The sequence below is a fragment of the Phoca vitulina genome, unplaced genomic scaffold (genome assembly GCF_004348235.1).
Source record: "Phoca vitulina isolate PV1807 unplaced genomic scaffold, GSC_HSeal_1.0 scaffold47, whole genome shotgun sequence".
Classification (NCBI taxonomy): domain Eukaryota; kingdom Metazoa; phylum Chordata; class Mammalia; order Carnivora; family Phocidae; genus Phoca; species Phoca vitulina.
The window spans coordinates 3,328,833-3,340,456 of NW_022589750.1; the positions used below are offsets into that span (position 1 = coordinate 3,328,833).

Genomic DNA, 11,624 nt, shown 5'->3' on the forward strand with positions numbered 1-11,624 from the left:
TTGCTGCTTTCTAACCATCATTCCAACCTGCTGAGATGTGTCCTTCGGCAGCCTGCCTCCTATTCCCATATTAGCGTTGCTGGTACCACACTGCGTGTTGTAGGGTCCCGGTGGCTAGGGCGCAGGGCTTGGTCCCTAGGTTGGGGACAGTCCTGGACTCACCACCTATGGCACTCCGACTTGGGAAGCTGCATTCGTAGTTTCTAGTGAGTCTTTGAATTTCCGGTTAGAAACCCCAACTTACAAAAATAAATTTTTTTTGAAGTGATAGAGGAAAGAAGGGTCCTAGGTACTCACCCCGCTGCTGGTCTCTTTCTGTGTGCAAGTCCAAAGCCTAGGACATGCCAGGCCCGAGATTTGTTTTCGAGTCCCTGGGCTGCCTAAGTGACCAAGAGGGGGTGCTTTTCTCCCCTCAATGGACCATCTTCCCCGTGAACAAACCAAAAAGGGACAGAACTTAGAAACAAACATCTTACAGAATTTAATGTTTTCAGGGACGGGAGGGACTGAGGCCTGAGGCGGGAAAATGGCAGGGTGTTCGCCAGCAGAAAGGCACAGGGGTCCCCAGACAGCTGGAATGGGCTGACGGGACCGCAAGCTCACCACGAACCCATCTTCTCTCCGTCTCTCTCTCAGAACATTCTGGAACCGCGGCTGCTCCCTAAACCCGGACTTGCTGTTGTTCTTTCTTCCTCACCTCCGCCCAGATGTCCGACAGATCCTGGATAAACTGCTGGATCTAACAAGGCAAGGGGACCCGAGTTAGCCCACCCAGCACCAGGCCACCCTGTCCCCACACGGAGCACGTCGGGGCATAACCTAGAAGGAGTCACTGTTTCTCTGGGACTGACTTCTTGAAGCATTTAACTTTCCCTTACTTGACAGTTATTCTAGTTGAAGCATCAGGCTTAGCAGACTGGGAGGCACAAACAGGGAGCTCCTGGGGGCCGACATGGTGACAGCATGAAGAATGGTGGACAGTCTGATGGAGGGAAAGACGAGAGGATGCTGAGCAGACTCCGGTACTAGAAGCCTCTGGCAGGAGGGGGCCAGCAGTGTTGGGGGAGACGGCTACCCACAATTTAATAGCCTTCAAGGGGGGCATTTACTTGGAACCCAGAACCGATGCCCGTTTTGACAATCCTGAGTCACAAGGGAAGCTTGAGTTCTGTTCACTAGCTTCTGTTTCAAAGAACACGGGCTCCACGTGCCACGTGGGGACCTGGTCTACTGATACAGCTCTGGGCAAATCAGTTCATCTTTCTGGGACTCAGCTTCTTCATCTTCAAAAAGGGAAGGGGGAGAACGGGTTGACCTTGATGGCCTCTAAGACCTCAGTTCTAAAATCTCTCATTTTCGAGAATGTTCCTGGAGATGGGACTACACAGACCGTCCCAAACTCTCGACAACCCTGTCTGCCATGAATATTGTTACTATTATGGATACAATTCCTGTTTTGCAAAAGAGGAAACAAAGAGTCAATGAATTAAAGTCTCTTCCCCAAGGTTACTGAGGAGACAAGCCCAGAATTTTCCATGTTCTGTGTTCTTATAACCAGTCATCACACTCCCCCACAAAAAGGTTCTGTGGTCAAGTTAGCTTTAGAAATGTTATCTGCTCGGAGAGTCTCAGGGCAGAACCATAGCAAAGACGGTGGAGTCCTGTGTGCAAAGACCATCTAACTTTGCTTCACTGAGAATTTTCCAAACCTATTAGTCCACGAGCTCCTTTGATTCCCTCATAGGAAACTTAACCACCTCTTGGGGTCCTAGGATTTGCCAAGCACAATTAGGAAAATGCCACTCCAGAGAGCTTGGGTTTTGTTCAGGGATCACGCTGGACCTTCCAAGACACAGTACCATTGAATTCAAATTCAGCCTTTTGCAAAATCATGCTTCCTAAGTTGTACTGTGGGACCATGCTCCTCAATTCTAGATAAGTGGCTGCCTTCCAGAGCTTGTGCTTGGATGCGTCATAGGGATGTTTTTGGGAACATCCATGTGCTAGGAGTCTCTGCAGCCTCCTTGGGAAATTTCAATTAGAGTCAAGCACCGGAAAAGGTTTGCTCTGAGCACACCTACGTTTTCTCATTTTGGTACAAGAACTATGTGTTGCTTTTCCTTCTTGTCATCAGGAGGCACAGAACCAACTACTGAAGCTCTTGAGCTACTGTCCTTTATACTCCAAGAATCTGCAGTCTGTATTTCTCGCTCAGGCCTGGACCTTCGGTTGTAACGTTAATTTTCCGAGGTCCTTGTTTTTAATTGTTTCAGGCTAGTTGATCATGTGTATATCTGTCCGTAGGCTCCCGTCCTATGGGGATGCTGTGGGATATTTTTAAAATAACAACTTGAGCAGAAGGAAGTGTTCCTATAGAAAGCTCAAAATCAGGAGTGGACGGGCTGGGAGCTAGGGTCTGAGCAGGGAATGCTTGGGCGGGTTGGGGAGCTGGAGATGAGCACCTCCTTGCTTTACAACAGCTAACAGAGAGGGGCCTGAGGACCTCCAGGAGTCCCTGAGACCCTTCTGCCAGGGACAGGGGTTTGCAGGGGCAAAGTCCTTTTTTCAGTAATACGAAGACATTACTTGTCTTTTCTTTCATGAGCGTACAGCGGCTTTTTATCAGACTGGGGTGTTTCAATGACATAGGGCTCTATCACAGCAGGTTGAATGCAGAAGCAGAGAGGAGAATCCACCTGTCCTCCATGAAGCCAGACATTAAATGGATTTGTGAAAGTGCAACTTGTCCCACAAAGTATTATTTCGAAAACGTGTTTTTCATCAAGCATGCCATTGATGTTGATCAGCTTCTTATCACTTAAAAGTGAATTCTTTTTAATTTATCTGCTTGAGTTTCTGATACGGTAAATATCAATAGACAAAAGCTCTTTGGGGGTCTTCAATCAACTTTAAGAGTATGCAGGTCTCCTGATACCAAAAAGTTTGAGAATCGCTGCTTTGGAACAAATTTTCTTATTAATTTCCTTCATAGTCTTTCAGCTGTCAATAATTCTGCTCTACGTACTTTGAGCTGCAGGCTGATTGTCCAGTTTGGGGAAATCCCTCTTCTGGGCTGGTCAGTGGGTGAAATCCTTTACATTTCATGAGTTTTACTTTTTTATTTATTTTTTAAAAGATTTTATTTATTTATTTGACAGAGAGAGACTGTAAGGGAGGGAACACAAGCGGGGAGAGTGGGAGAGGGAGAAGCAGACTCCCCGCCGAGCAGGGAGCCCGATGCGGGGCTCCATCCCAGGACCCTGGGACCATGACCTGAGCCAAAGGCAGACGCTTAACGACTGAGCCACCTAGGTGCCCCTATTTTTGTTTTTTTAAAAGATTTATTTATTTATTTGAGAGAGAGGGGGCACACACGAGTTGGGGGAGGGGCCAAGGGTGAGGGAGGGAGAGAATCTCAAACAGACTCCCCACTGAGCGCAGAGCCCCACGCGGGACTCAGTATCACGACCCTGAAATCATGACCTGAGCTGAAACCAAGAGCTGGATGCTTAACTGACTGAGCCACCAGGGCACCCCAAGTTTCACTTTCTTGTTGTTGTTAAATAGGGCAAGTACCTTCCAGTCCATGGCTTTTATTGGCTTGTGTTTCATATTCATTCACCAAACACTTATTGAGCACCTACTGGGTGCCAGGCACTGTTCTAGATACTGAGATACAGTTGGGAACAAGGCAAACACAAATCCCTGCCTTCTGGAGCTTAAATTCTATTATTTCACGGCAGAGCCCGAGGCTTTTGCCAAAGGAATGAAGAATCAGTCAAGTTCTCTGCACGGCACGAGAAGCATGGCTAATGCATCTGCCCTCACCGAGTTTCCCCAACTGTAGGATATATGCACCTGTGGTCAGAAGTGAGATGATTTGGGGGTGGTGCATGCACATGGCATTGAACAGCTTTGAATCATGTAGTGAGAAAGGTTTTTCCTTTCCAATTTCCTTTCAGTTACTTTATTTTTTAAAAAGTTTTACTTATTTATTTGAGAGAGAGAGAGAGCGCGCGCGCACACAAGCAGGGGAAGGGGCAGAGAGAGAGGGAGAAGCAGACTCCCCACTGAGCAGGGACCCCAGGATCATGACCCGAGCTGAAGGTAGACGCTTAACCAACTGATCCATCCAGGTGCCCCCCTTTCAGCTATTTCAAAGAGAAACGTCAGATTGGTACTAATAAGACCCTAACACTTCCGTAAACTTGCTGATTCCTCCCCCTACCCCCCAACCCCCAATTTTCTCTTTTCCCAGAGTGGACCTTGGGCATGAGCCTTCAGCCTCTTTCTAGAATGCAGTAGAACTGTTTTGCACAAGTACTGAGTTCAATAGTGGGTCCCTGCCATTGCCCGTGTTGACTACGACCAATGTTCTCAAGGTGTGGAACCCAGACCAGCACCATCACCTGGGAACTTGCTGAAAAATGGAAATTCATGGGTTCTCATCTCAGACATACTGAGTCAGACACTCTGGGGCTGGGGCCCAGCAACACTCCCCAGCCCCCAGGGTGACTCTGATCCTGTTAAATTGGAGAACCAGTTCTGTGGGGTTCATTCTTGCCTTGGACCAATGGACAACCGTCTTAGCTCAGTAGACCCAGCTGGCCAGGGCACTTGCGCCCCCTCTTACCATGTCCAGCTGTTTGTGCGTGTCCTCCAGGGACACGGTGGTGGTCTCCTTCAGCTGCTTGCTCACGATCTGGAAGAGGTTCAGTGTCGCCATCTTAATGGTGCCAAGCAAGAGGGTCTTCTTGGCGGCAGTGTTCTGGATGTGTGCCCAGCGAGATTCCTGGGGAGGGATTGGGGCCGGGACGTGAGCAGGTGTGTGGCGCACGTGTGTGGTCCCTCGCTCACCCCGCGCCCTGAAGCCCCCCAGCCACGCCCCCCGCCCCCGCGTTCACCCAGATGATGACATCGCTGCGGGCGCGGTCGAAGCGCATCTGCAGCCGCGCCAGCTCGTTGTTGTGCTGCAGGATCTCGTCATCCTTCTCCTCCATGTAGCGCGCCAGCCGCGCCTTGGCGCGCTCGATCTTCTCCTGGCCCTCTTGCGCCGACCGCATCAGGTCCTGGTGCATGCTCACCAGCGTCTTGTAGCGCGCAATCACCTCGTGGATCTCCTCGAACTGCGGCAGGGGCTCCGTCACTACACTGCTGCCCGCCCCAGGCCCCATGGTGGGTGGAGCCCCCTCCCGCGCCCCCCGCCTGCCAACCCCCTGCCTAGATGCCTCAGCCTAGCGGGGAGACCCTAGGCCAAGGTCAAAGGGCAGAGGCCGTAAGGACGTTGGAGTCCCCCCTGCTCGCCCTCCTGGGTTGGGGGCACATGCAACTGGAGCTGGGGTCCTCGGTCTGCATGTTGGGATCACCTGGGAGCTTTAAAAAGGACACCTGTCTGGCTCCACCCCCGAGAGAGTCATTTTAGTTATTTATTTATTTTTAAAGGTTTTATTTATTTATTTGAGAGCGAGCGAGCGAGAGAGCACAAGCAGGGGGAGAGGAAGAGGGAGAAGCAGGCTCCCCGCTGAGCAGGGCTTGATTCCCAGGACCCGGAGATCATGTCCTGAGGGGAAGGCAGGTGCTCAACCTGCGGAGCCACCCAGGTGTCCCCAAGAGATTCATTTAAATAAACAGGTCCGAGGTGGTCTCTGGCACCTGAATTTTGCAAAAAGGTCCCCCAGGTGATTCTAGAGGGTTGCTGGCTGGGGCTCGGGGGTTGGAGAGGTGCATTTTGAAAGGTCTCCCAAGGCAGTAATTACCCTGTCCAAGGACGTACCGAGAACCACTTATAAGCCAGGCAGTATGCTAAATGCGAGGGACAGAGCAGGAGATAAGGAAGCCAGACCCTGCTCTTGGGAAGCCTACAACTTGGGCTGGTGTGGAGGGAGGACAGACAGACAAGGAAAGAGTTACAACACGGAGTGATAAGCCCTATCTATGACTGGGGGGTGGGGCTGGTCAAAGATGTACGGTAATATCTTCAGCATAAGGCTTTCTGGTATTTGTTCCCATTTGCTGAGGTCCCCTCTCCAGTGGGGGCTGGAGACGCTACCAGCAGGGCGGGTGGCCTGCCCGGCACAGCTGTCTCCTTCGGCATGGACCTGACCTTGCAGGCCACCCTCCCTCCGTAGAAGGCGGTGTGAACGCTGGCCTTTGCATCAATAAAGCCTCTGGGGGGGGGGGGGGGGGGGGCATCCAAGTCAGCATCAGAGGAGGTGGGAACATCCAGGAAAGGTCTCCTGGGGTAAAGGATGGCTGCAATGAGACCAGAGGTATGAGCAGAAGCCAGCCAGCCAAGGGCAGGTGGGGGAAGGTGAGGACAGGTAGAGGGAGTAGCTGCCTACAGACCATGGGTACGTGTGGCATGTTCAAGATGCTCACAGGAGCTTAGTATGAATAATAGCCTGCGTTCAAGATGGGGAGGGACAGATCCACCCAGAGGAAGTAACAAAAGTGCCCAGTAGCCCCCGAGGAGGAGTGTGGGCTTCCTCCATTAAAGGGTTTTAGGAAGCAGAGAGATAACTTTATGTCTGCGTTTCCGAAAGTTCACCGAGTACACACACGATGCGACAGCACGCGACAGATAAAGCGAATGGAGTCCCAGGAGCATCTGTCGAGTACTTGGTGCTGGTGTCCAAAGGACGCAGGTACCAACCTGAAGAGGCTCCCGCTGTTTAAAGATGGGACACTTTGCACATCAGTGAGAAAAAGGGCAAAGGATCGATACACCCCAGATATGTCAACAATCCACGAATTCATAACATACTAACAACACGACGGGTCACCTTTGGAGGATGCCAGAGAATCAGTTCATGACTCTGAAAACTGTAATTAAGAATCAAGCACTTAACGAGTTTTCCTTTAAGACTCACAAAGTCATCAAACAGCTGATGAAAGGAAGATTCTCCCAATGAAGTCTTTGTTGGTGGTAGTTTCTTAGCTAATACGTGAAGAGACGACAGAACGTTTCCGGCACCCTAGAAGGGTCTACCGCCTGCTTTCGGCTCAGTGTCTGCCCCCACTACCAAAGAAACCAGAACTGTGGCTTCTATCACCAAAGACCCACTTTTACCTGTTCTTAAATCTATCAGTGGGATCATATGTATGTCCTCTTTTCTGTCTCGTTTCTTTGGATCCGCATCAGAATGTCTGTGACACTCGAGACACAAACGTTATCAACCAAATGCCGCGTAGGGACCTTGTTTGGACCCTGACTGGAACCAACCAATTGTACACAAAGCACGTGTGCAACAGTTGGGGAAATTTTAACATTGACTGCAGACTTGATATTAAGGAATTACGATCACATTTTTACCGGGTGTGATAAGGGTATTGGCCTCATCTTTGAGAGTCACATACTGAAGTACAGATGAGAAAAAAATATCATTTGCTTCGAAATGGCCAAGGTGGGAAGGTCCGGGGGATGATCTGATGAGTCGATGATTGTCAGAATTAGGCGATGAGTAACGGGCATTCAATAGATGATTCTATTTTTGTATATGTTGGAAAGTTTCCACAATAAAAAAAAATTTTTTTAAGAAAAAGCATCATTGAGAACCATGAGAGACGATGGACTCTGAAAAACAAACTGAGGGTTCTAGAGGGGAGGGGGGTGGGGGGATGTGTTAGCCCGGTGATGGGTATTAAAGAGGGCACGTATTGAATGGAGCACTGGGTGTTGTACGCAAATAGTGAATCATGGAACACTACATCAAAAACTAATGATGTAATGTATGGTGATTAACATAACATAATAAAATAAAAAAAAGAAAAAGCATCATTGATCAGAAAAAGCAAGTCACGAAGAGACACGAGCAACACCCTTCATAGTTTATGGATATGTACTATGTGGCCAAAATAATAACAAGCATGAGCATGAGCAGTTTAAAAATCAGGATGGTGGCTGCCTCCTCAGAGAGGGGAAAAAGAAGCGGGTTTGGAAGCGGGGACCCACAAGGGGTTTCAATTAGCGGTAGTGTCTTAAGAAAAAAGGACTGGAAGCCAATAGGGGGAAATATTAAGATTTGACAAGGTGCAGTGCATACCTGGGTGCTATTATATATTTCTCTATACTTTTCGGTGTGCTTAAAATATTCTGAAAGACGTAAGGGAAGAAGGAAAGAGAGAGGAAGAAAGCGGGGCGGGAGATCACGCTGGGAGGCCATGGGACAGGCTGGTGGCCAGGAATAAAGCAGTGTTGAACTCCGGATGAGGTGCACTGGGGGTCTGGATGAAGAAGGGGCAGGGGCGGATTCCAGAAATACTTAGGAGGCAGAATAGACCAGATCTGCTGATTGATGGGCTGTGGGGAGGGAGGAGGGGGAGGAGGCGAGGATGAGGCCCCGGTTCTAGCAGGGCTGAGGGTGGGAGGCCACGCCATTCACAGAGCCAGACACACACAGTGGGAGGACTGGCCTCGGGTGGCAGGGAGCTGATGAGCTGAGCCGGGGACTCCAGACCGTAGGTGTAGGGGCATGAAGCTCAGAGCCAGACACAGGCCAAGCTCCTCGGTTATAAGACACACCTTTCCCCCAGCCCTGAGTCTGAGTCCTCTCTTATAATTTATCTGCTGTTTTGATACGTAGTCTCCCCCACTCCCCCCACCCTACTATGAATGAACCATTTATTGTACAATAGGTACCTTAGAATGGAACACATAACACAGATTTGGGCTTCACATGTGCATAAATTAGTTCTAGTACAGGACTTCAGAAATTATCCGGGACTTTAGAAAGCTGTCCATCCTTTGTCCCCACTGGCGCCGCCCTCAGGACACTGACCCACACCCCCCAGAGGGCATACCTCGTACCTGGCACATACCCCCTCCCCCTGCCCCCGCCGCTGTGAGGGGCCCTGCCTGTTGCTGTCACATGGGGGATGTGGGAGGCATCCGTGGGAGGTCCCTTGAGTTGTTCAGGGAGAAAAGTGGAGGGTCAGGGACAAAGACCCGAGGACCGTTTAAGGAAGGAGCCAGGAACAGGAGCCCCCAGAGGAGGCTGAGGAGGAAGGTCCAGAGGTGGGAGAAGGGGAGGAGACAGGGGAGGAGCCCCAAGGAAAGGGCAAAGCCCTGTTTCAAGGAGGCGTGCGCACCAGCCCAGGGCCCGGCCTGTGCACTGCGCTCTCTAACTGCATTGCGTTCTCTCCCTGCTTCTCTCCGTGGACTCCCAGGTAAACAGAACACAGCAGGGAGGAGGGGGAGCAGGGGTGGGTGCCGGCCACATCCTGCTGCAGGCAAAGCTAGTCATTGGTGGTCCCAAGCGAAACCTCGCTCCCCCAACACACACACACACAGACATACGCACGCCGCCCAGATGCACCTGCAGACCCCGGATCCCTGAGAAACAAGCCCACCCCCCCCTCCCAGGGGCCTCTCCCAGCATCCTGTGCTGGCCCCAGGCCCTGGGCAAGTCCCCCCGCCCGCCCCCCCAGCTCACCTCTGAGTTCTCCACCACCTTCTCCAGGTACTTGTTGAAGATGGAGTAGTCCTGCAGCTTCACGCTCAGCTTCTGGTGCTCCAGGCGCAGGGCCACCATCTCTTGCTTGGCCTTGGCCAGCTCTCGCACGCGCTGCCTCTTCAGTTCCCGCTCCTTGCTGGCTTTCTTCAGGGCGCGGATCCGCTTCTGGTCATTCTCCTGGGGCGGGGGAGGGAGGGAGGTGGCACCCATTGGACACTGGGCCCGTCCTCCCCTCTGTCTGTCGGGGATGGGCAGGGATCGCCGGGTCGCCCCTGTGGGCAAGGAGGCCCGGATTCCCTCCCCATTTGGTGCTTGGTACTTGGTGCCTCAATTTCTCCAACTGTAGAAAGGAGAGGCCCTGGGCAACCGTGCTCCAGCTGGGAGAGGCATCCGGCTGAGGCCAGAGCCGACGATGCAGACTACTGATGTCCTCAAAGAAAGGGCATTCGGGCTGACACCCCCTTCTCCTTCATTCTGCAAAGCCCTCCCCGCAGGATCAGGGGGCACTCGCACCCCTCACAGTGCACCTGTGTGGTTCCTGTCCCTCTTCATGGATGGAGGACATTCAGAGGCAGGTGGAGAAGGCACAGGGAGGGTTTGCACTCTGCCCCGTGAGCCCGGGAGAGGACCCAGGGTCCCCTAAACCAGTCCAATTGTGCATCATAATCCCCCGGGGAGTTTTTAAAAAATGCAGTTGCTGGGCCCCCCCTGAGGACAATTGAAAGCACAGAGAGAGTCCCAGGGGTCTGTATTTGTGACAGTTTTCCAGGATTTCCAGGCTGCTGGGCCTCTGGCAGCCCTTGGAGAAGCTCTCAGTCCCATCTCTTACCACCCCGCCCATGCCACTAGCCTTTCTCTGGCCAGTAAGGACCTGACCCCTGGAGAACGTGCCCGGCCCCCATCAGCTTCCTCTCCCACCTGGAGAAGGCGCAGAGCAAGACAGAACTGCTTAAGAGCAGGGCCACCCCCTCGAGCGAGTGGAGGCCAGGGATTCCGCCTCCCCCGCCCCCCCCACCCCCTGCCCCGGAGCTGGGCCAGGCCCCCTCAGGGCTCCATCAGGGCTGGTCTGGAGAAATCTGGGTGGTCAGATTGCTGCTCTAAGGACTGACTGAAAGGAGTTGTCTCTGGATGGACTCTGGGGCCTGGTCCTTCAACCGACCTCTGGTCCTTCAGTGGAAGGACGGAGGGGTGGGTGGGTGGCCGGGACTGAAGCCCTGGAGTCGTCTCTGTATCCCCACGTGTTCAGCCCTGCCTGTCATCCTCCACCCATTCATTCATTCCCCCGAGACATCGCATGTACCAGGTGCAGGTGAGGAAATGGTGAACCGCAGTCTAGAAGGGCCGAAAGTGACAGGGAAACAGGAAATTACAAACCGTAATGAGTGGGGACGTAAAGGGAGAAGCCCCAGGCCTTGTTGAGCAGTGAAGAGATGCTAACCCAGGGTGAGGAGTCAGCAAAAGCAAGGAAGATGGGGAGGAGGGGGAGGAGCAATTTGCAGCCTGGGGGCCCTCATACCTGGATGAACTGCTCAAACTTCTGGATGTGGGCCTTCAGCTGGGCCTCCTTGATGCCCAACTCCTCCCAGCGCAGGTTCAGGGTTTCCATTCTACGCTGAAATGTCTTGGGGTGGGGGCAGCAGAGAGGTCAGGAGGGCCCCTGCACCTCCTGCCCCCAGGGCCTCTGCCCCCAGGCCTCCCACCTTCCACCCTGCACAGGACTCCTGGCTCCAGCCACTGTCACCCACAGAATGGGGGGAGGGGAGGGCGTCCTCAGGCTCCAAACCCTGCGGCCCTTCCCGCACTCCACGCCCGAGTCCCCACCTCCTTCTTCTGCTCCATAGCGCGGTGCATGATCTTGGCCTCCTTCTTCTTCTCCAGGAGCCGGATGGATGGGGACTCCGACTGCTCGTCAATGTTGGGGAACTTCCTGCCAAGACATGGGGTGGGAGAGGCTGGTGGGTGCTGAGAGCCCCGGGAGCAGGCTGGGGCTGGGCCAGCCCGTGGGGAGGCAAGCGGGGGGTCCTGTCCCCCACGTGAGGGAAGGGAGTCATGTGTGGGGAGGGCTTTGTTGGCATCTGGGAATGGGGGGCACGGCTACAATGGCTGGGGGTCTGGGTGGGGCGGTGGATTGGTGTCAGGGTCGGGGGCAGGTGACTTGGGGCTCAGGGTTAC

The 11,624-nt window shown here is 52.9% G+C and overlaps 1 protein-coding gene across 2 annotated transcripts in view; it reads right to left on the reverse strand.

Annotated features, from left to right (window-relative positions):
• Positions 1-629: 629 nt before the first annotated feature.
• CCDC42 (coiled-coil domain containing 42) overlaps positions 630-11,624 on the reverse strand; it is an 11,350-nt gene continuing 355 nt past the window's right edge. The window contains exons 2-7 of one of the 2 annotated variants that reach the window (XM_032432169.1): positions 11,274-11,379; positions 10,969-11,073; positions 9,432-9,629; positions 4,905-5,126; positions 4,634-4,792; positions 630-739 (exon numbers count right to left, since the gene is read on the reverse strand). In XM_032432169.1, coding sequence (XP_032288060.1) covers positions 662-739; positions 4,634-4,792; positions 4,905-5,126; positions 9,432-9,629; positions 10,969-11,073; positions 11,274-11,379 — 868 coding nt within the window. In that variant the 3' untranslated portion in view covers positions 630-661. The remainder of the gene's footprint in view (positions 740-4,633; positions 4,793-4,904; positions 5,127-9,431; positions 9,630-10,968; positions 11,074-11,273; positions 11,380-11,624) is intronic. The other variant, XM_032432170.1, reaches the window with a different exon arrangement.